The following is a 25,335-nucleotide window of genomic DNA, read 5'->3' as shown; positions in this document are numbered from 1 at the left end:
GAAGTAGAGGAGAGGAAAAAAGAGTAGAAGAGAAAGAAAAGATTATTTATAATAATAATAATGATCAAAAAGGATGGAAAGTCTGAGGAAGAACACCAATCAGACCTCCACTAAAAGAGTGCAAAGAGGACTGGGACTTTGGTGTGTGGGGGGGGTCCTATTGCCATTCAAATTCCAGTGAAAAGTAATGGTTGCTGTTAAGGAGAAATCAATGGCAAGCGGCTGTTGCAATAACACAAAATCATTTGCAAAGGTTATTGAAAGCGGTGAAGTATACTGGAAACCTGGAGAACCTTGTCACTCAGACTGCAGAGAACACCACCAGTTACTATTAGTGAGCAATCTCTTATGACAATCTGCATGAGAACTTCTTGTGAGTAAAAAATAATAAAAAGAAGAGTGAGTAGAGAAAGGTTAGATGAAGAGGAGAAAAGAATTGGTGAAAGGAAAGCATGAGGAGGAGGGAAAGAAAAAGATTTCTTTTTGCATTGCATCTTGGACAACTGAATGATGCCATCTTTCAAAAAGAGATGAAGGGTGATAATGTATAAACAGATTTGAAATCTGCATTTTTTTATATGTGAGATGCCTTTAATAAGTTTCCAGACTTTTTTTTTTTTTTTTGTATGGGCACATTTATTGATAGTACATGCATGAAACTCTAACCTCCTTCAAAGTAATCTTCTCCAGCTGCAATGCACTTGTTGTACCATTCCAACAACAACAACTTCTGGAAGGCCGTATGGAAGTCCTCTCGTGTGAACGTGTCAATGATCCTCATCACAGCCTCTTTCATCTCAATTATCTCATAACGACAGCCTCTAAGATGTTCAGAAAATAATAGCAACAAATAAGGACACACAAGCAAGAAAACATCAAAGCAAAGTGCCCTCTTGATGTGTATATTCTCAACTAACATGACAAGCAGCAAAATCCCACCCCTTCACTGTTGAGGTCTCTAGATGCTGGAAAGCCTTCTACTGCAATGGTTTCTTCCCTCGGTCTGCTAGATTTTGGAATTCTCTCCCTGTTTCCTACTTCCTTGACTGTACTCACCTAAAGAGGTTTAAATCTTATGTGAACAGACATCTCACTCCCAATTTCCCTGTCAGACACGATCCTAAATAATAGCCCCTTACATTACAAGTGGCAACAAGCTCTGTTTGTGGTTTAAAAAAAACGTATTAAAATAATCCTGAATTTTAAATCTAAAATATAAGGTAATAATCCACAAAAAAAATTGAAGATGCTCTCTTCTGAAGCCAACCGCTTGGAATCATTTGAATGATAAAGTTTCATTGTAATCATGTTTCAAAATTTTTGAGATATTGATTGATAATTTGTAATATTTAGATTGTTTGGACTGCTCTTCTCATCTTGGATGTTATTTTCAACTATCTGTGGCATAAAATGTTAAGTAATAATCAGTTGTAAGTGACAGTCTTCTGAATGTTGAAGGTTCAATTCTTAGTGTGGTTAATACTAAGGATATAATTTTCATGGCAAGTGCTCGACTGAGCTTCAATCTATGGCTCCCCCCTTCGCCAAACTTTCACGAAAAACACTCGTCTAGTTGAAACCATTATCAATAATTTCCCTCACTTTTTATCTGTGCCTAAGCCTAAAAGTCGATTCCATGAACAAAGCTTCTTTCTTAGAAATGCATGCCTGTGGAACTCTTCCATTTGTCTGCTTTCCGGCTGACTGCAATTTGGTCATCTTCAAGTCCAACATAAACAAATTCTTGATGAACCGTCCCCTTAATTAAATTTACCAAATCTCCACTACTAAATTACTATGATTTTTTTCCCCATTGACTACTGTACGCTCATTAACCCTTATCCTTGAATGACCTCTAGGCCTTGATAAATGGTGACTGCTTTGTAAAAAAAAAAAAAAAAAAAAAAAAAAAAAAAAAAATACAAATTACTTAACATTTCTACCCCATCATGACTGACTGAATGAGAGCCAGTTACCTCTGTGGATTAGAGTTTTGCTGAAAATTCTGTACACATCCCAGGATTTGAATGAAGAATCCCAGATTTCTACAGGAAGCACTTGAAGATCAGAAGTTACATCAACTGAAATGTGAAAATAATATCCAAGATGAGAAAAGTAATTTGAACAACCCAAATTGTACATCCGTAGATTGCTAACTTCCTTGTTGATATTGAAAATAATTTAAATTTTGTTATTAAATGGAATTAATAAAAAAAATAAACCTGAAGTGAAATTTCTCTTCTCCAGGTTATTTATTGAAAAGCTCCCATCACATCCATTATATAAGACGTCTGATGCCTTAGTTTTACAAAACAACAAAAAAGTGAGTATTTATCTTTTAATTCTGTTTTATTCTTGACCTATCTTTGCAAGTGAAAGATTATCTATTATTTATGTGACTGTAAGATGTAGTTGTGAAATTAATTCTGCTGTTATCTAGAATTGATGCTATTTTGAAAATCTAAATTGCAGAAGAATCTTTGTATGTACCCATCGCGAAATGAAGTTGTCATATTTTTAAATTCATAAAAATTGAGCAAGTATTTTTTTATATAGAAATTTTTTTTTTTTAATGATTTTAGTGATTTTAATAGGAACTTGACCTCTCTCTCTCTCTCTCTCTCTATATATATATATATATATATATATATATATATATATATATATATATATATATAGTTCAACTTGAGTTGTCTCCTTTATTTATAAAATGTGGAGGATCAAAGCATAAGATATCGTTTACTCATAAAATTTGATTTTCTTTGTTAAAAAAAATTACTCATCTTGTATAATAAACTATGCATGAAAGTCGCTTTCAAAAGTTGACTGTATTCTCCTTGATAATGTCTCTCTCTCTCCTGTTTAAAGAACTTTCATTAACACTTCTCTTCACATTTATCTCTCAGCTCCACTGTCATAAGAATTGCTTTCTAAATCTCTATTATAAATGGATACTCCCCAAGTATTGAGTCTCGTCTCTTCTTGTGTAACTCACAGAAACAGCAAGAAATATACACACGATTACATGAACATTGAATATATTCATATAGATCCCCCTCAGCATAACACTATTTCAGGCACGTGAATTATATCGAGTTGAAAGCAAAATAAAACACACACTGGAGTCAGATTAGTTTGTGTCCTTTCTTTTTCCCCACAACAAAGATGTTCACTTTCTCATCTAAGCAGCAGCAGCCCTTTTTTTCCTTTTTTTTCTCGCTAAACAACAATGAAATCATATGCGAATGAGGCAGCATCCAAAAAGCAAAATACCTGTCGAGCAAAACATGTCTTATGTTGCCAGCACCTAAATTTGCATAATCATTCCTGCATCTGAAGTGTTCCAGGTTTGTGCACCACTGCTTCCCTACAGCAAGCGCATGCCAACCATGGCCACTTATTGCTATTGACACTATTACCACAACAAGTTTATATGGTTAATATGGTGTTTGAAAGGCTAGTAGTGTCTAGCAGTGTTTGTAATTGATGTGAGTGCCGATCTGGGCACTGTCGGGTTATGAAATGATCTTCAAAGATCATGGGGGCTATGTAGTTGATTGATATGCATTGGTTTGTGTATCAATGAAGCTTCGCCTCCAAAAAGACGTTCTAGAAAATCTGAAGTCATGAGGGCAGGGGAATCAAGTTCTTGGAACTGAACTGAGTAGGTTGGACTGTAGAAAGTTATACAGATGCTGAGAACTATTTAACTACACATTTATTCATTTTTACTAGCCCCGAGCAATGCCAGGTAGCCTTGTTAGTGTTACAATAAGATTGAAACCTAATTGTGTATCATTCAATTTCCATTTTTATAATCTTATTTGGCAAGTGTAAATAGAAGATATTCAACAGTTCATTGCTGAGTTACACTCAAGACCAAAATGGTTGCTCCCATGTCTGCTTATATTAGCCTAAGGGGCAGATAACTCCCAGGTATAAGTTCAAGACAGGAGTAGATAACTCTTATCTATATACCGAGCTTGTTATCAGTGTTTATTGAAAATCACAAATTTTAAGAGACACTACCATTTTGTATGTTAACATTTTCATAAAAACAACCCCCCAAAATTGTCCCCTATTTTCTGCACTACACTGATGACCCATATAAATGTTAATTTACTGAAATTCAGTCTTATTCTGTTAAAAGAATTGGCTGGGTTGCAGGTCTTAATGGAAATAGCATGATAATATTATTTCGTTTCTTTTAGCTTCAGTTCCGAATGATGTATGTTAATACACCAGCTTCTTCTGTCTCAGAGATTACCATATGGATGATGCATTGTTTTCTAGTTTCTATTGATAATGCGCTTCATTTGCTCATCGTATTATCTGTTGCTAAACCATTAAGTTCAGGAATCTTCATTTTTACCAATTTTTGGGTAAGTAAATTAAAAATCATTAAAAAAAATAAATAAATAAAATAACCTCTCTTGAGTGCATCTAACATTTCCCTGCAATGTTTAACTTCATAATCAGAAAATATCTTGGAATAATTTCACAAAATTCCAAATATTAAATTATGCTTATAAAAATATTACGGTTGCGCACTTGTCCGCAAGTTTGATCTGTGTTGCTGCTTCATCAAATAATAAATAAATCTACATCAAGGTAGTTTATAGAAGGCAATACAATGCAGAGGTGTGACCAAAGCAAATTAAGATGTAGAACGGTGGAATAAATTATCTACATTCACTTCTCATTAATACATTTTTTAACACATTGCATTGTGTTCTTGCACGTTTCATCTAAAGTTGAACACACATCTGACGAAGGAAAATTTTCCCGAAATACAGGATGGAACGATAAATTTGTCACCCTAACTAAAACAACACTACAGCTTTATTTTAAAACTTGTATTGAAAAAATCTATTCCGGTAACTTGATTATGTAGTAGAACTGACATTAATTCAATGTAGCCACCTTCAGCCTCACTCACCACCTCAATACAGGTGCGGAACTGGAAGTATGCCTTTTCTACAAGTGTTGACCGGAACTCTGCAAATATTTAGCGGATGGCAGCGATCAGGCTGGCTTTGGTGTTGTGAGAGGTCATGTTGGTGATGTTCTTGACATATGACCAAACAAAGTAGTCCAACGGGGTCAGATTGGAGGAGTGAGAGAAGGGTACAAAGTTGTAGCATTCCTGAAGCCAAACCTGAGTCTCTTTGGATGTGGGTCGGCACAGTCCTGCTGCCACACTCAGGGTCTAAAAGCGGCTACCTGATTGCACCAGAGGATCACCACAATCTTCAGTACATCCATGAACACTTCGGTGTTGTCTTTCAAGTCGACTTTGAAGATGTGAGGTGGCATGATGTGGCCCTCCCTTGAAGCCATACCAAAGACCATAACCGTGGCCGGAAACTTCATTGAGTTGTGTCCTGAAGCATTGAATTGTCTGGATTTGCATTTTGAGAGTGCTGGCAATGATCCTGTTGTCATAACTTGGATCGGTAGAGAGCATGAGATGTAAAGCGGTGCACCTCTGATCCCGCTCATTGAACATTGTGTCGCTTTCAGACATGATAGAAGACTCCTATCGCTCTTGGGATTTGTACACAACTGGCCAACTAGTAGATGATCCACAACAAAAAAAGAAAACCGGTTTTCATCAAATGGAAATGGAATCATGTAACCTTTTCTAGGGCAACAATTTTATCGTTCCATCCTGTATTATGCAATATGTAACTAGCATCACTGATGCAAATAACAATGCAATGTTAAAAGTATATTAAAAAAGTACTTATATATATATATATATATATATATATATATATATATAAGGGGAAACTGCATAGCTTATTTTACCATTATGTCTTAATTTGCTTCAGTTTGTGTCTCTATCCACCTTACACCTTTGCATTGCATTGTATCCTATGAATTATCTTAATATACAAACTAGACAATGCTTCAAGCAAACTACACTAACCTCTTATCAATATATCTGTCAAATTACTTCTCTGTCTTGTGTTAAATACCCAATTTGTCGACTACAAACATTCGGTAAAAAGTAGCTGCTCATACCTGGTGTTGCTTGGGATCAAACAATGTATTAATATCAATGAATTTTCTATAAAAAAAAAGTTGAAAGATAGTAAAAAGAATGTATTATTTATGTGATAAAGTTAAGTATTAATAAATATATGTTGCTGCTTCTGTATTTCTGACCAGTCATTACTGAAAAATATCATTGGATACTAATCTAGAACATGATCCAAGGCTGTTAATTTTCTCTAACTAAATTTTAATATTTAAACTAGAAGTATACCTTTTTAGCTAGGGATGAGTTTAAAGGGTGTTCCATATGTGAACATGGGTCTGATTGTTATCTTCATCTGAATTTTTAGCTTGATTTTTAACACGCAAACTCCTCTGCTAGACATTCACAGCCAACATAGATGGGAACAAATACATTGAGGACACTGCTAAGGCTGCTGCAAAGAAGGTTGAGTTCCCTCTACTATGCTAGAAAATTACTTACACATGAGAGTATCCTGTATCTCTAAAAAGCCACCATTTGTCCATGTATGGAGTATTGTTGCCACATCTGGACTGGTGCAGCCACCACTTGTCTCTCTCTTAGACAGGGTATGAAAAAGAGTCTCGAATCTTATAGATCCTGCACTATCAACCAAACTCCAACCGATAATATTGCATCCTTGTGCCTGTTTTACATGTATTTTAATAAAATGTTATCTAATGAACTTATTGCACTTATACCCCCTGAACGTAAATACTCCTTACTTACCCATCTAGCAGCAAAATCCCACCTTTTCACTGTAGAGATCCCTAGATACTGGAAAGCCCTCTACGCTAATAGCTTCTTCTCTCGGACTGCTAGACCTTGGAATTACCTCTCTATTTCCTATTTTCCCAACTTTACTAACATGCAGAAGTTTAAATGTAATGTCAACAGATATCTTACTCATTTCCTCAAATAGTTCCCTGTGCACATGGTTCCAAATAGTAGTTATTTATGTTCAAGTAGAAATATGCCTTGTTTGAGGTGAACAAGAATTTATAAAAAAACAAAAAAAACAATGGCCTTGTAGTGGGAAGACAGGACGATCTGCTTGTGTTATAGACGATCCCGTCCCCATGTGTTGTTGGATGAATTTAATGGTAGAAGGATTGAATAGTAAAAGGTCGCATAATGATGACGAAAACATACCGGTATATATCCGCGAAAGAATGCAGATTTATTTACATAAATTTACATGAGAAATATTAAGAATATAGATAGAAAGAATAAGAGTTCATTGAAAGATGAGTAACATTACTTGTGATTCATGAGAGGATGACGGGTTAGTCATGAGTGCTGTTGTGTGGCCAATGCCACTGTAGCGGTATCTGTTATATTTTTACTGCTTGAGGGTCTAGCGCGAAAGAGGCAGAAATATAAAAAACCGGAAGTCGCGTGGCTGTGTCACTCTCCGGTTATCAGTCAAAGGGCGACAATCGAATTAGCCTGGGAGTTTTAATTCCCACAGCCTTAATGTAATCGTATGATCTCTGTTAGTGCTGCAGCAGAAAGGTTCTCCATTCAAACAAAACCAGTTTAAAACAATGTTTTATTTTGTGAATCTACAATTTAGTTTCTCCACCAAATGACAGTCACTACTAGCTGAAAAAAGGTCTGCAAATCAGCACAAATGATACATCAGCTTAGAGATCAAAGGGTTATCTATCTCTGAAAATCACAAAAACCCGACTGACACTTTTCCCTTCCCCTCTGTTGGAAAATATGTAGATATTGATAATCTGTAGACACAGCAGCCTAAAAAGAAAATGACCGCCGAGTTTGAGTTTTATGTAAAAACTAAAACTGAATGAAAACTGCTCCACATATTAATTATAAAGATAATTGTTTGTAAGGAAAGTTTGCCTTGATTAAAATAAAGTTTTCTTGTATTGGACAATGAAATCCATCTTTTGAAAACTTTCATCTTCAAGCAATCCAATGACTGCAAATAATAGTTCAATGTGCATGGTAAATTACAGGTTTTTACACCTTCAAGAATAGGATATTAGCTGATGATTGACAATCCATTGAATCGTTTCAAAATTACCATCCAGCTTCATAACAAGTTGGAATATTGTTATTTCTTCAGGCCGCATGAAATCATCATCATAAACATAATCAGGGTTCGCACAGATTTGAAAAATCATTGAATTTTGACTTGTGCCTTGTAAAGGCCTTATTTCTAGTATTACCTTGAAAAATTCTTGAAAGTAAGGAAAACGTCTTGAAAGGCCTTGAAAATTGTATTCTTTATGTTCAGTAAAAATTTGTGTCGAAATAAAATCAAAATAAACCTCCCTCTATTTGCTTTGATTTATAATGTAATTTTTTTTGTGGGAGGAGGGAGAGTAGTGCAGCCACCATTAATAAAAATGCCCCCCCCCCAAAAAAAAAACTTCCCTTCTGCAGATGGGACTCTCCAATGGCGAATTCGTCCCCCCTCCTCAAAAAATAATGTGATAACTTAAAATGAGGCTGGACGGGCCCAAAAAAAATTGGACAAGAAGGTAACAATCTTATCTAGAAATTTAAAGCCATAAAGTGAGTTAATATTTGAGATGAAATAAAAAGCATTTAAAACTACTTCAAACACCAAAACAAAATTATGCAAGTCGGTTACAAAGTAACTTTTATTGGCTATGATAACATTTATTTGTTATATATTTGAATTTTTACCACTTTTTCGAATTGCTGTGGATTGATAAATAATGAAAATCAAAAATTGAAAAATTTAATAATTTACTCTGGCACATTTTAAGCAAATTTGAATTTTTCCAATACCTGCTTCACCATATTAGGAATTGCTTTTTAAATTGCGCAAGTTGAATTATCTCCCTTAGAAAACTACTTATCAATTTACAAGAGTTTTAGTGTACTATTTTTTTTTTGGTTTTTCATCATTGATACGTATATCAGAGATTTTTCTTTATTTTTGTTTTTCAATATAGGGGAAGTTCTGAACAAGCACTAAAGAAAAAAAAAACTTAATGATTGAAGTATATGTATACATGTGCATGTTAAGTAGATGTCAGGCCTGTAACAAGAGAAATATTTAATTAAGTGACTACCAAATGTCTGACATCTTTGAAATAGTAATATCCTCTTGAATACAAGATTCCATGCTGCGATTATGATCCACTATAAATTTTCCAAAAGTTACAATCATCCCAGATTGTGCTCCATTTGGTCATCAGGATTTTATGGGCGTACATAAAAACCTGATCTCTGGTGTTATCCAAGTGATATCTCTGGTAATGTGTAGACAGAGCGCCCTAGAAAGAAAATGACTGCTGCATTCTTAGAATGCGTCCAATAAGTCTTGTAAATTATCAAATTTGACACAAGGTTGGAAGGTGGAAAGTGAAAAGCCAGTGCACAAGAAGCAGAGCACACTGGCCTACATAAAATCCTGGAACAGCCGCATCAGCATTCTCTGTTAGGGCACCTCAGGCGATTAGCAATAAACTAATCCCTTCTTAAACAGAGAAGGTAAAGTGAACTTACTAGAACCATGCACAGAAGCATATATCGGTCAAGACAGAAAAAAAAAAGGCCATCTAGCTAAATGTTGAACTAATTGTTGGTGTTAAAAGCAACATCAGTCTTAAGATCAGGTTTTAACAAAACCACGTGATACCCTACTTGATAATTGCTGAACCCAACGTTGGGTGCCTCAGATTTCTTTTTCTCTCGTCTTCTCTTCTCATTCTGACTGCGTTGTCATCTCTTGCATATTGGCGACTACCAAGGGGGTGCACCAGCTCACAAGTATAAAGAATAAAATAATGCAAAAGAAAACACACGTTACAAAACTTTCTGTAAATATTAGTGGCACCTTGGGCATGTGTGGGACATCATCGACCCTCTGAAAACTAAGTTCCACCCTGTACATCTACTGTTGAGGCTGTGTTCGTCAGTCGGTTGATCAATTCATTTCACCATCTCCTCTGATCCACAATCTGCTTTTGACTGTGTCAAACTGGTAACTGTTACAAAACTCATTGAATGTCGCAAACTCCCCCAACCGTTTTAAAACTCCTTGCCAATCTCAAAACTAACTCTAAATATATCTACCTTTTATTACCATCATCTGCCACACCTTGATTATAACCTCCACCTCAGCTCTCCTTTATGTGCATTGTTGAACAACTTCCTATACCTTTGTTCTACTGGTAAACTTATCTTTTTGTTTTGTTTTGTATTATGTTTTTTCTTTCTTTTCTTTTCCCTTTTTTTCCTTTCTAACACTTGAGATGAGTGTCGCATTGTCTCAATGTTTCCAGCTACGGCACATCAACTATTTTGAAGGGTTTATAAAAACGGAACCAAACGCACATTTTATATCCTGCTCTCTTGTCCCTCGGTTGTGTCCCCGTCTGGAACAAAAGATCTCTCAATGCGTAGTAACAGACGCAAGTCTCATTTCTTTTTGGACAGATGGGTTTTATCCAGTCACCATCTTTTTCCACGGTCGAAGTCGTGTCATCGTTTCTCCTCCTTAGAAGGAGGGGGGGGGGTATGTTTTGCTATAATTTTAGCTGCCATTTATTTTTATCTTGTCGCCTTCACAAGATGTCTGTCGATCCATTCTCTCGGAGACTCAGAGACGGACTTTTCTGATTTGCTCTCTCTGACTGGCCGAAACAGACTCTTCCTAACTAGTATCAATCTTCCTCCAAAATCACGTTTTAGGAATTATTTTGTGACGTCATGATCCACATCATGCCATTTCAACGATTGCTCTGCCTGTTTGACTCGTCCCCCTAATTTTGTTATGACACTCTTAATAAACAAACAACTTCTAATCTAAAAACAGTGAGCTCCAATTTCTAATTCTGTATATTACACTGGCCACAATTGCCAGTCCGTCTATGGCTGACCTGTTATATGAAACGGATGGAGAGGGTCAATATTGATTAGCATAAAAACTGGACAGGCATTTTATTTTATTGTATTTTATTTATTTATTTTTTTTCAAGTTCTGTGAATTGTGGGGTGGGGGTGGGGCTGTAGCATGATTTCCCCCCCCCCCTATTTCACCTGATAAACTGGTTTCTTTTTTCTTTTGTCATACATTTGTTTCTCCCCCTCCCCCACATCCCAACACTTGTGGGGGGGGGTGAATGCTGGTAGTAACACAAGACAACCTCCTTTTTGTAATAATTTAAAAATGAGGAAGCTCAATACTGAAAAAAAAATAAAAACAAACAAAATACAGTAAAAAAAATAAAAGGATAAACTGCAAAAACTACAACAATGTATGAAATGAAAACAGAAACTCAAACCATGTTAATCGTGCTACCAGATCAGGCTGTCTGAAGATAATGGCTTCCTGACCTAAAATGTACTAAACATCGATGTTTTTTTTTTCTTTTCTCTGTGGAATACTCAACAACAATTTTCTTTCTATAAAACAACCAAACCAAATGCCATGTATAAATATTTGAAATGGTGAAGAATTTTAAGAATAAAAGCATTTTTCATAATTACTGCACTTAGCATTAAATAATGCAAAAGGAATTGATGTACCATAAAACAAAACCACCAAACCAAACAACAGGAATAAATATTTAAAAATATAAAGAACTTGAAAAATAAAACCTTTTTCCAAAATTAATGGATTTAATATTAAACAACCAAAAAGAGTTGATATGCCATAAAACAAAACAAGTAAACCATATCAAACTAGCAATCAATTACAAGCTGATTAGCAGGTGGCCGCTAAAGTTAAACATTACTTCACACTTTTTAATGAATGAGTCCAGGTGTCTAGTCAATGGGGTTGTTGCACAAAATGTTGGCCATTTAAAGAGATAAAAAGATAAGCATGGTATGATTCTTGCTATAATCTTTTATTGTTTTTGCTTTTTAAATATATCTACATGTTCCCACATCTATAATACTGGACTAACATATATACTATAATAGCTTCAAACATACAAATCTATTTATACTAATTAATTTTCCCAGCCCCACTTTGGTATGTTTGTCTGTGTGAGAACTGTCTTTGATACGTTCAATCCATTGTTATACATGCGTTTAAATTTCTTACGTTTCTGAATTTTTGAGATGAGGATTGATTATTCGTATTATTTGGATTCCTCAAACTAGTGCTCTCATCTTGAGTCTGATTTTCATGTTTCAATCAATGTAACCTCACACCTTCTTCAGGTGTATCTTTTCATCGAACTAGAGAATCTGCATGGAATTTCAAACAGAATCCTTTATTTAATCCAAGGAGGCAGCATGTTCTCGTACCGTCGGCCATGATTGGGTAGATGTCAATTGTATTTTGAATGTTGCCTGCAATGAGGATTAAACCTTCAACCTCTAGAAGAGTGTAACTTATAACTGAATTTTACCAAGTACTGTATCCACTATACCATGGATCTGCAAGGACCCATGGTGTAATGAAGTAAGGGTTCCATTTGAAATTCCATGCAGATTTCAGAGTTCGACAGAAAGATTCCCCCAACTCAGCAAGATATACCCGAAGAAGTGTTTTCCCTGTTCCTTTTTTATCTGCCTGACAGCTGGCTTGAATTTGTATTCCTTGTTCGTTTTCCTTTCGATAAAGGCAGGCTCGAACCTGTAATGCGAGGGAGAAGGTAAAAAAAATGCCAATTGCTTAGACCCCGTGCTCACCGCGACATATGACGTTGCCGGCATTCGAAATAAACTTTGTCATTGCAAGGCATATGATGACTTTGCAAAAATGTTGATGCAAAAATTGACCCCTTCCTTGTAAAAAATGGCCCAGTTGACCGTCAAAGAATTAATCTTTTTGCCCAATATTTGGATATTTGTCGTCCGAGAGACTGACCTTTGAAACGATATCAATTTTGTCAGTGTTCGTTGCATGTATCGAAAGTTTTTGGCACACACGCACACACATTTTCCCTTTTTATGATAGACTAGTCTGGGTGCCCGGCGTTGCCCGGGTGTTTGGAGGTGTAAAAAAAAATAAGTGGTCGTAGGCAGGCAGGCTCGAACCTGTGACGTGAATGTGGAAAAGAAAATTAAAGAAAATCTGACGTCTTATCGCTACTCTCACGTGACTGGCAATCTAAAGTGTTATATTTAATGTAGCCAATGCAAAACAAAAGATGACTTGCAAAAATGGCGTTGCCTTTAAACCTCTCACAAAAGCAAATTAAACACAAGATCGTTTTTAATGTGGGGTGAAAACCAGCTCCACCAAAAAGGGGGCACTCTGGCAGTATCCAAGTAAATAGTAATTGTCTCGGTATGAAGGGTTTCCCCTACATTGACCAAGGACGAATTACAGAACAGAAACTACCCGGCCCAAAGGCTAGGCGTTTGCGTTCCAATAGTTTCGCTTTATTCATACGAAAAAGACAAACAAACACTAGAGACAATGGCACGGTGGGAATTTTGTTTAACTCAATAAAAAAAAGAAAAAGATAGAGACGATGTCTGTTTGCGAATGCGAGATATTACAATCTGAGAAGTATATGAAAATTTCTCGCAGAATTTAAGCGACACAAGAAACCCGATGCAGAAAGCCTTTCGTGGGCAAACCCGTTAGTTACTGTACATGCAATGACCCTTATCCCTGAGTGGCTTTTGGGCCTTGATAAGTGGTGACTACCGTGAAAAAAAAAAATACACAAATGCTTGCGCTCATTTTGCCTTTTATATATTAGATTTCTACATCGGATGCGTTGGGTTGCATATTGGCCATGGCAACCATGGCGTGATTTGATTTTCTCCATGAAATTCTATTATTTACAATGGGTTTTCATGTGCCATTGAGGTCATCTTTGACTGGGCCATTTTAGTTTGTCTTTTTCTAGATTATCCACAACTGAGTACATGTGTTTATCTAATCAGAGTTTTGTTCAATGTATCAATACACCCAACTCCAGTAACTAACTCTAGTCTGATCACCTTCAGAATGAACAACAGGCAATCAGTTCTGGTTGGATATAAATATATTTATGTACATTTCTCCAATCAGTTTTTTCCAATATGTTAACACTAGTGCTAGCAGTTACAATGTAGAACTAACTCTTGTTGCAACACTTTCAACCTCAATAGCGGAGAATCAGAATTTTGTTGTCAAAAGGTGCACTACAAATCCACTGAATCGTAGCCATCATATCGTTCTTCTGCATGCTCAGAAATATTAAATTATTCAGTATGTTTTGCAGGAGTTGGAATTTGGTTTTCATAAAATTTACTCTGAAGTCTGCTTTTTTATTTTCCAGCTAACGAATAATCTTTTTTTTTTTTTTTTTTTTTTTTTACAGATGTTTTAATTCAACATTATTTGTTACAATGCAGATAATTCCATCCATTTCTTTTATAGATTCAACTTTCAAATTTAAGAACAACCACAAAAAAAAAGAAAGAGGTTTTCATTTACAAACATACGACCATGTGTAGATGTATTCAAACAGCTGAAATGAACAATTTTAGCACAACACCATACCTGATTTTACTCAAATGACAAAAATATGTCATACTCTTATGAAGCAGCAGTTTGTATATTCAATCCTAAAAAATATGAAAAATGTTTATTTTTTTTTTACTTATAAGTCACAACTTATCAAGACTAAAAGCTACTCAAGGATAAAAATTACTGAAATGAACTGATTATCTGCTGAATGATTAAAAATATTATGATAGGATCGAACAAGATCAATGGAAATAACAATTTCATTACTTTCGGACAGTATAGGGAGATGTGTCTAGAACAGGAGACTTCAATTGTATGGTCACGTTGAAAGAATGGCTGAGAGTTCTTGTATTAGTAGATGATCAGTTGAGGTAGAAGGTTCAGTTCACAGGAGAAGGTCAAGTAAAACCTGGGAAGAAATGCTAAGAATGAACTTGAGGGGGAAAAAGGCATAAAGACTTGGCCAGAGATAGGTTAGTTTGAAAGTCAATTTCTAAAAGCTATATAATGCATGACAGTTAAATTGAATATTATGATTTATTAGTATTGGAAGATCACCATATTGTAGTCATCAGGGAAGCAGTCCCATGGTAATGTGATCACTGTTAAATTTGCATAATAACACGGGATGAAAGATGATTTAAAAGTTATGAGAATCCCACCCCTTCACCGTTGCTGTCCCTAGATGCCGGAAAGCCTTCTACTCTGATAGTTTCTTATCACGGACTGCTAAACTTTGGAATTACCTCCCTGCTTCTTATTTCCCTGACTACTAACCTGTACAAATTTAAATGTGATGTGAAGACATCTCACTGCTCAACTCCCCACAAATACCCTGTAGACAGGGTTATTCCGTGTCAAATTATTCGGGGCTTGACACCCATATCCCCAGATCTAGGAACTAAGAAATTCTGAAAATTTGAGCACATAACTCCAAGCGGTTCTCAATTTAGAGCATTTTTTGTTTTGGGGTTAGTCACATAATGTGAAGCCCGGGTGACAATTTTGTGATGTCATTTCTTTGAATATTTTCTGATTGGAAGAACGTATGGCTCTAAAAATTCATACAAGTTTAACACATGTCTAAATTGATTATCACATCCAATAGGGAGAAGGAATATTTTTCATTATCATCAAAAATATGCCCAACTTTCAACAGAAACTGCAAGTGAACGAAACAAGAACTTTTAACCATTTTTGGTCCAGAGACAATTTATTATGTCTAAAAACAATATAAGAAAAAAGTAGTGCATTACCATGCCAGCCACACCCTTTTTTTTTTTTATTCGGTTTTGGGGCACACATGGAAAAATCCAAAAACCCTCTATAAGGCTTCATTTTTGAGAAAATCTGATGTCATTTTTGGATTCCTTTGGGTCAAAAAACTTACCGTGTAAATTTTTAGAGCCATATGATCTTCCAATCAGAAAATATTCAAAGAAATGACCTCACAAAATTGTCGCCCGGGCTTCACATTATGTGACTAACCCCAAAACAAAAAATGCTCTAAATCGAAAACCGCTTGGAGTTATGTGCTTAAATTTTCATGATTTTTTAGTTTCTATATTGTCTATCTGCAGTGAAAAGTACAGCAAGATCTGGGGATATGGGTTTCAAAATCCCATATTTCTGGGTGACTTGACACGGAATGCCCCGACATGATCCCAATTAATAGCTGTGCACATGCAAGTGGCACTATGTCATGTTTAGGGCGAAAAAGATTTTTTTTTTCCTTTCTTTTTATTTTGTAAAAAATAAATTTGATTTAGATTTTTTTTTAATGTTATTTTAAGATCCATTCAATTGGAAAAAAACAGTGAATGTATGTATGTATGAATATTTGACTGACTTCCTATTCAGTGTCATGCTAAACATATTTCTTTGAACTGGTTGGATAAATGGAGGTGCTGAATCTATAAATGGCCCAGAACAAAAACATGTTTCATACTTTGTATAAATATTTGCATTTCATATTTTGCCATTGATAAAAATTCGTTATCACTTTTCAAAAAAAAAATACATTTCTTTTGTCAGAAATTGAAACAGGTATTCCCAATTGCAGAGAAATTAAAAAAATGTCTCACCGAAAGATACACGACAGCGGAATTGAAGCGGCAGGAGTTTGAGGTTTGTACGATTTATTTCTCTCTCTCTCTCCCTTCCCTCCTCTCTCTCTCTCTGTCTCTCTCTCTTTTTTTTTTTATTCAAATCAAGATAATTATATTTTTGTAATAAACCAATGATAGCAAATATTTTTTTAAATGACATTGGTTACTGCAATTTCATGGCTGTGTTTTGGCACAAGTCGATGTTTTAACATTAACTGCCTGGAAAATTCTGATAACATAGTCCATCTTTTTGATATTGTTTTTCTTTTTTCCAATAGAGAAAACGCAAGGAAGAAATAGGAAAAGAAGAGGAACGTCTTCGTAAACTTGAAGAGCAACGTCGTCTTGATGAAGCAGCCATTGCTGACAAGTTGAAGAAAGAATCTGAGGAACGCTGGTTAAGGGCCCAAGAAGCTCGATACAGAGAATTGCAAGAACAACAGCAGGGGAAGCAGGGACCAAATGCTCCCTTATCAGAAATAGGACCACTTGTGGATTTGGAAGCAAACATAGCCCCTGCTCCTCCTGATTACTTCTCTGTAGCCAGTCCATCGATTGAGGCAAAACAGCCGTCCAGTTTACAGCCGTCACCACCAACTGTGCCGAACAGGGAACTGAAGAAAAATCTCATCCCGAGCACAAATATCAGGTAATTTTAATCATTATTTTTAAAAACAAGAAAATATAAAATATTTAGTGAAATTTTAGGTGCTTCTGCAGTGTAATGGAATTTCAAACCAATGCATTTCATGTAAAAGAACAAAACAAAAAAACCAACTATCCCATACGCGTCATGTCCAAATTAGTGTAAATTCCAAAAATTATGAAAAGTGATCCAGTAGAAAAATAATTACAAGTAAAAATAGAATTTATCAAATTAAGAACTTGTTGTTTTATTTGTTTTCATTTTGAATGTCATTTTCACAACGTTTCAGTCTCTGTAACCTCCAATCTTCTTCGGGTGTATCTTGTCGAACTCGGGAATGCAAGTATTAACTCATTAGTAGGGTTATGACAATAGAATATTCTTTTCATTGTTTTGACTCTCGAGTATATATCCGAAACAGTTAGACACAGTTAATCAACCGAGAACCACATCACTCTGTATAAAAGCATATAAGATATCAACGGATACACACTCGAGAGTCAAAACAATGGAAAGAGTATCCTAGCCCTACTCATTAGTACACAGCATCATCTCATGGCTTCTAAAATGCAAATAAATAAATTTATTTAATCTCCCGTGTCTTTCTTGCTGATGTTTTTTTTCTTCTTTTAGTCCTACTACACCTCCATCTGTGGATCGAAGTACAAAACCGCCAAGCATTAGTCATCTGACAAGCATTGGTTCTTCCGGTGAAAATGCTTATGGTTTGCGCACAGTAATGGTACCAAAACAACTGATGGAAAAATTCTTGAAGATTGCTCAATCGAATACTTTAGCAAATATTGAAACTTGTGGCATTCTCGCAGGCAAACTTGTAAGTAAAAAAAAATTGAAAAAAGTTTTATGTTTTAAATAGTTCTGTTTTCGACATGGAATTTTTAAGAGTCCCTGTTTACTTGTCTCCCCATGAGGGCAAAGTTAGACACAGTCCAGTTTCTTATGTAAAGTATTCCAGCTCCCTTAAAAAGGGTCACTCTTGATGAAACAAAAAAAAAGTTATCCCAGTCAAGAACTTCTCTTCCTTTGACTAAAGATAAAGCAGATACTACACTTTGATTCTTAGGCAAAGATCAGAAAAGAGTCTAAAGTTCTAAAAATATATATATACATTTTGATAACCTTTATCCCTGAGTGGCTTCCGGGCCTTGATAAGTGGTGATCACTGTGTAAAAAAAAAAATTTTTTAAAAAAGTGAAAAAATTTTTTAACAAATTTAAATTTTACAAAATTAAAATTTTTTTTTTATCTTTTGAAATTAAGACAACTAAAACATTTTTTAAAAATTTCAAAACAAAAATTTTATTTAAAATGTTTACAAAAAAATTATTTACAAAAACGTTTTGTTTTTAAATTAAAAAAAAAAAAAAATGTGGATAAAGGTTTTATGATCTACCAATAGAGATTGTAGATCCACACTACCTATTTGACATTATCCTCAAGTGTCTACGATTTCTCTGTAGGGGTTTCACAGGACAACTTCACATGAGAGTACTTCACCCAACAAGTAAATCCTGACCAAATAATCAAAATAACATAGTATCCATTGCCCAAATAACATCTTGACACTGGTATACACTGGTTCATACAGGGAATGGATCACCTCCGAGTGATGTTACCTCAAGTAACAGCATTTAGCTAAATACTCCACCAAACTAGATGAACTTTTGTCCTGGAGTCCGGTAAGACCAAGAAAACGCAAGAAAGATATACTATAACAGTTTATTGATCAATTGAGAAGTAGAAAAATTAGTATTCTTAACAACTTTACTAACTCAGTGTTTGATAGGAAAAGACAAGACGTTTAATGGAATATTCGAATATGTACGTATTTCATATATTTAAGCGAAATAAAACAAAAAAGTAAATACTTTTCGAAATGTGAGTTTGTGAAAAAAAATAAAAACAACATTCGGATAAAAAAAAAAAAAAAACATTCGGATAAAAAAAAAAAATAAAAACAACATTTGGATACCTCACCCTACAAATAAAACATTAAAAATAACATGGTAGCTTCCTTTAGTCTTGACAGACTATGGATACACACTGTAAAAGTGCCTTTGTGAAATTTCTGTGGCAAGAGTTACACAATTTCCAACCACGTCTCCCATCAGTCGACATTGTTGAATACCAATGGCAACTGGAGGTTCAGAATGACTGGAAACAATGCTGAGATAAGCGGAGAGTACATACAGTGCCTAGAATTCTCAAATGGCCACCAATCTGGTACTAGCTAGGTTCAACGTTGCTTAATTTCGGTGATCTGACGAAAACCGGTAGATCAACATGATTATGCCGCATATAGTATAACAAAACAATGTAGTATTCTAAGACCAAATATACCAGCTCATACGAGAAATGGATTACCTTCTCCTCGTGATGCTATTTCAAGTAATAGCATTTAGCTGGATACTCCACCAGACTAGATGAATTCTTGTTCTGGAATCCAATAAGACTAAAAGACAAGATGAAGCATAACGTAGTGTACTGGTCAATTGGGAAGAGGAAAATAACTGTTCTTAATCACTTTACAAACTCAACGTTTGACAAGTAAAGAGAACTTTAATGGAATATTTGAATACCTATTTATATCTTATAGAGATCAAGTGTTAGCCCCAGGAAGGGGTGTCCTTTGATTTCTGAGAACCTCAAGTAAAATGAAACAAAAGTAAAATACTTTTCAGGATGTAAAAAAAAATTAATAAAAAATGTAATAATAATAAAAACATTCTATGTAATATTAATTCATATCTGTCTCTTTCATGGAGTATTGTTGCCACATCTGGCCAGGAGCTGCTAGAAGTCTTATCCTGCCTTGACAGAGTTCAAAATAGACTTTGTAGCTTAGTGGGGGGGGGGGATGCCATTTTCTCTTCCTTGCAACCTCTTTCACACGGAAGAGACATTGCGAGTCTGTCTCTGCTTCATTGTTATTTTCATGGCAGGTGCTGATCTGAGCTTCAATCTATGGTTTCTCCTCGCCAAACTTTCACAAAAAACACTTGTTTAGCTGAAACTACTATCAATAATTTCCCCCACTCTTTAACTGTGCCTAAACCTAAACGAAGCTTCTTTCTTAGAACTGCACGCCTGTGGAACTCTCTTCAGTTTGCCTGCTTTCCAGCTGACTACAATTTGTGTGTCTTCAAGTCCGTGAACTAGTTCTTGATAAGCCATTCTCTTAAGTTATCCAGTTTACCAAATTTCTACTACTAACGATTACTGCGATATTGTCCCATTGACTACCGTCAACTCATTAACCCCTAATCCCTACTGGCTTCCGGGCCTTGATAAATGGTTACTCCTTTGTTTTAAAAGAAAAAAAAAATCTGTATTTATTTTATTTTCAGTCTCAAAATGCCTTTCATATTACTCATGTCCTGATTCCAAAACAGACCGGCACTGCTGACACTTGCCTAACAGCCCAAGAAGAAGATTTATTTGAATATCAAGATAACCATAGTTTAATTACACTCGGATGGATACACGTAAGTGTCACGCATACAAAAAAAAAAAAATGGAATTATTTTCTTTCTTTTAAAAACATTTTTCATTGCTTGTCCAGAATTCTCCCATATTAAATAAAGAAAAATCTGTATTATGTACGTATTCATGATGGAAAACAAGATATTGTACTCCAAAAATCGGATAAGTTTATCAGTTTTATGTTTATCAAATAAAATCATTTTTAAGTGAATTTGAGTTTCTAAAATATTGCAAGTTTGGGTAATTTGGAGTTATTTCCCTTGTGTTTAAAATGGTGTTTCAATGTCGCCGTTTTTTGTTTGGCCACAAAATTTTATTTTATTTAAAATACAATTCTTGATCAATTTACATGATTTTTGGTGTACACTATTTTCTTTCCATCAAAGGTAGTTACATAATAAAGATATTTTGGTGCTTATTCAACTTGGCATTTATGGTGACATTTAAAATTAAAGAAAATACTAAAATATCTATATCATGGGATAAAGATGAAAATTTTTTTTTAAATTACATAATTTGATTGAGTAGTTTTGTTTTTTTTTATTATAAAAAAATCAAATTTTACTGTTCGGTTGTGGGTGAAAAAAGCGTCCAATTTATAGACAAGGGCAGACAACCCTAATGCACGTGGAAGCTGTCAAAATAATTTTCTCTAGAAAAACATAGCCTCATCTATTATTGATTGGTAAAAAACGGCAAATTTGTTTTTCGTAAATAGTAAAAAAAAAAAAACTACTTGATAATTTTTTGTAAATTTTGGAATATAAAATCTTCATTCCATGACAAGTAGGTACAATATAAAAAGTTTTTCATTTTTGTTTATCGATGTAAGTGCCAATCTGAATAAGTACCCGTGCTTTCTTTTTTCTTTTTTATTTTTAGTATAGAGGAAATTCTGACCGAACACCAGATCTTCTCTTGTGAACGAAAGAAAATACAAATCTATTTTAGAATCATTTGCCTTCAAGCAACTTTTTTCTATTAAAAAGTTGTTTGAAGCCAAATGATTATTTTTGAATTGCCTTGTAATCTTTATATTTGCGAATTGCATTTCTCTTTTTGCTAAAATATTCCTAAACCACCTCATTTTTAATATTTTTAGACGCATCCTAGTCAAACAGCTTTCTTATCCAGCGTAGATCTGCACACTCATTGTTCATATCAAATCATGATGCCAGAAGCCATTGCAATTGTCTGTTCGCCAAAATACAATGAGTAAGTGATGTCACATTTAATTTTTTTTATTTTTGTCAAATTCTATTTCTGTATTGTGTATGTATAGGTTACAAATGACAAAAAAACAAAAACAAAGTTGAATAAAAAAAAAATATTTTGGTGCTTCTGCAGTATAATGGAATTTAAAACATTCATTTCAAGTGAAAACACTCATGCACTTACTTGTCATGTTGAAATTAGTATAAATTCCAAGAATTTCAGAAAATGATCCAATGTAACATGTAGTAGATCTGTTTCACAAAAAAATCATAGACACTCGTGGTTTGGCATTTTCTATGTTTTTAATGGCAGATTTCAAGGAAAACAAGGGAGAGAAGAAAGTTTGTCAGACGGAATTGGTTTCACAACTCTTCCTAATTAAAACTTACAATAAAACTTGTTAATTCAATATTGAGGTCTGTTAAAAAGTTGGTACCTGTACAGTTTAATCAAGACATTAGAAAATGAAAATATCAAAAAAGGTTATATTGTATGTATCCGTTTTGAACTTATGATCTCCGAAAAAAAATTTCACTTCATTTGATCGAGTATTTTTTTTTTTTTTTTTTTTTTTTCAGCGGAAAAACACATTTTTATGACAGCATATTGAAAGCAGACATCTTGGATTTAAAAAAAAATTTGTTTGGATTTTAGAAATGCCACAGGGAGATAACTCCAGTTAAAGCGCCGAGACTCCTTCCCCATCTTTAATACTAACTTTTCTTCCTAAAAATCGAACCTTTTGCTCGGTATAATAACAAATTGTTTTTTCGCTGTAAAACAAAAACTAATTGATGAAATTAAGTTATTTTTTTATTTTTTTATTTTTTTTTTAATTTTTTATTTTTTTAAGAACTTCATTCCATAAAGGATGCGTACAATTTAAACTTTTTTTCCGATATTTTCATTTTTTAATGTCTTGATTAAACTGTACTAGTACCAAAAAGTTTTATGATTATGGTCATACTATTGGAATACACGGGGAGGAACTAATACTTATATGATTGCAAGAGTTAGGGATGGAACTTCTGCAATTCCTAACTATCAGAGTGTTATCACTGTCAACCAAAGGAAAGGTATTCGTTCAGGCATGTGTGTGTGGTATGATAATGTATGCAAGTGAAACCAGGTGAGTGAGATTTGAGGATATGTGTTGCATGGAAAGAAATGATACGGGAATTATATGATGTATGTGTGATGTGAGTCTGAAAGACAGGCTTAGATCTGATGACCTCAAAGGAAAATTAAATCTGGACAATATAGGGAGATGTGTGTGGAACAGGAGACTTTGTTAGTTTGGTCACATTGAAAGAATGGATGAGAGTTGTTGGTTTATTAGATGTACAACGTGTGAGATGGTAAGATTAGTATGGTTGGTTAGTTTTTGTTTTACGTTATTACATTGTTTTTCCTTTGGCGTCATTTGATGCTGAAGGTTAATATGCAGAGGAAGTCTAATGAAAACATGGCGAGAATTGATAAGGATGGATTTGAGAGAAAGAAGGATAAAAACCTGGCCAGAGATAGGTTAGTTTGGAAGTCGATTTTTAAAAGCTGTCCAACACATGTCAGCTTGTGAAATGAACGTTCAACCAAATGTGATGATTTTGATGACCAAATGGTTTGACTCATTGGTCTAAGTCAAACTGCCTCCATCAAATAAAATTCAACAAGAAATAAAGAAAGGAAATAAGTGTGGCTCGTCTGAATATTTTGCTGCAGTGTCACAAGTTATCTAATCTTAAAAATATTTTAATTCCTGAATATTTTTTTATACATTTGTGCGCATATATCTGCTCGATCGTTATTTTCATTTCAAGTGCTCAACTGATCTTCAATCGATGGTCCACACCAGTAAAGCATCCACAACAAACACTGCTCTAGCTACAACCACTGTCAACAATTTCCCCAACTCTATCTATGACTAAATCTAAATGCAAATTCTATGAACAAAGTTTCTTTCCTCGAACTGCCTGCCTGTGGAACTCTATACTGCAGGTTTGCTTTCCAGCTGACTACAATGTGGTCATTTTCAAGTTGAATGTAAACAAGTTCTTGTTGTGCCATCTTAAATAATCAGATTTTATCCAGTTTCTACCACTACATTCATTATCTGTTATCCTCAAGTGACTTTCAGGCCTTAATACAGAGTGGAACGATGAAGTTGTCGCCCTAAAGGAAACAACACTGCAACTTTATTTTAAACCTTTTATTGAAAAAAATCAATTTGGGTAACTTGATTATGTAGTAGAGCTGATATCTATTTAATGTAGCCGCCTTCAGCTTCGGTCACCGCCTTGATACTGATCTGGAACTGGGAGCATGCCTTTTCCACAAGCGTTGGCAAGAGCTTGGCAAATACTTGTCAGATGACTGCAATCAGGCTAGTGTTGTGGGGTCATGTTGATGTTCTCAACATATGACCAAATGAAGTAGTCAAGTGGGTTCAGGTCGAAGGAGGAGGGAGGGTCAGTGGGATAGGGTACAAAGTTGTAGCACTCCTTCTGAAGCCAAGCCTGGGTCTCTTTGGACTTGTGGGTCAGCACTGAGTCTTGCTGCCACACCCAAGTTCTGCTAGCAGCCACCTGATTGCACCAGGGGATCATCAGGGCTCACCACACTCTTCAGCACATTTAAGTGTTGACTTTCAAGAAAATCAAATTTTATGATTTTTAGCGATTAATTATTTTTGGCAGCCATTGATGATCTCTTACTTGTGGAGAAATATATAAATGTCTTAGTTGAATCAAGTTTTTTGTTCTCATTAGTTGTCTGCTCTTGAATTTTAATGTACCTATTTACTATGCCTCCCGACGGGACAGAGTTAGACACCAAGGTCGTTTTTTAACATGTAGAAAAGGTACAAAAATAAAAAAAATTGCCTCAGTCGTGAAGGACTGATCCTCCACCGAAAGAGAACAAGAAATGGAAGTGTAGCAGCTGAAGAACAGATACTACACTTTGATCTTGACCAAAAGGCCAAGTTATTGTAGCCTAAAAGTATATGGAGCCTACCAACTGCCCCATCCAGCTCGCCATAAAATTTGATTTTCTTAAATAAAAAGAACTACTTAATCAATTTATGTGATTTTTGGAATATGACATCTTCGTTCTGTAATGGGTACGTGTACCATAAAGATTTTTCTGCATTTTCTGAATCTTTTTTGTGCGTTAAAATAGGTGTAATTCTAAATTAGAACCAAAATATTTTTTGCCTTTAAAAATGCAACAAAATTAAAGTAAAATTCTGTAGTTTTATAGAGATCAGCAGTATATGGGAATTTCTAATTATAAATAAAGATAAACAAAAATTATACAACTTCCTACTTAAAATTTCAAGGATAAAAGGGAGACAATTAAAAAAAATTTTTTTTACATAGGCATCACTACTTATCAAGGCTAAAAGGCCACTCGA

General features: G+C 34.7%; 1 protein-coding gene across 5 annotated transcripts in view; it reads left to right on the top strand.

The window, feature by feature from the left end:
- Window positions 1-25,335, top strand: part of LOC145249471 (STAM-binding protein-like) — an 84,118-nt gene that overhangs the window by 46,920 nt on the left and 11,863 nt on the right. For 3 of the 5 annotated variants that reach the window (XM_080111044.1, XM_080111047.1, XM_080111045.1), the window contains exons 3-9: window positions 2,248-2,323; window positions 4,212-4,382; window positions 16,482-16,574; window positions 16,834-17,204; window positions 17,835-18,036; window positions 20,570-20,707; window positions 21,808-21,920. In XM_080111044.1, the coding sequence (XP_079967170.1) occupies window positions 2,248-2,323; window positions 4,212-4,382; window positions 16,482-16,574; window positions 16,834-17,204; window positions 17,835-18,036; window positions 20,570-20,707; window positions 21,808-21,920 (1,164 nt within the window). The remainder of the gene's footprint in view (window positions 1-2,247; window positions 2,324-4,211; window positions 4,383-16,481; window positions 16,575-16,833; window positions 17,205-17,834; window positions 18,037-20,569; window positions 20,708-21,807; window positions 21,921-25,335) is intronic. The other 2 variants (XM_080111048.1, XM_080111049.1) reach the window with 1 other exon arrangement.

Source organism: Euprymna scolopes, chromosome 28 (assembly GCF_053919585.1).
Source record: "Euprymna scolopes isolate OS-2025 chromosome 28, ASM5391958v1, whole genome shotgun sequence".
In the NCBI taxonomy this organism is placed as follows: domain Eukaryota; kingdom Metazoa; phylum Mollusca; class Cephalopoda; order Sepiida; family Sepiolidae; genus Euprymna; species Euprymna scolopes.
This window is presented reverse-complemented; position numbering and strand designations above follow the sequence as displayed.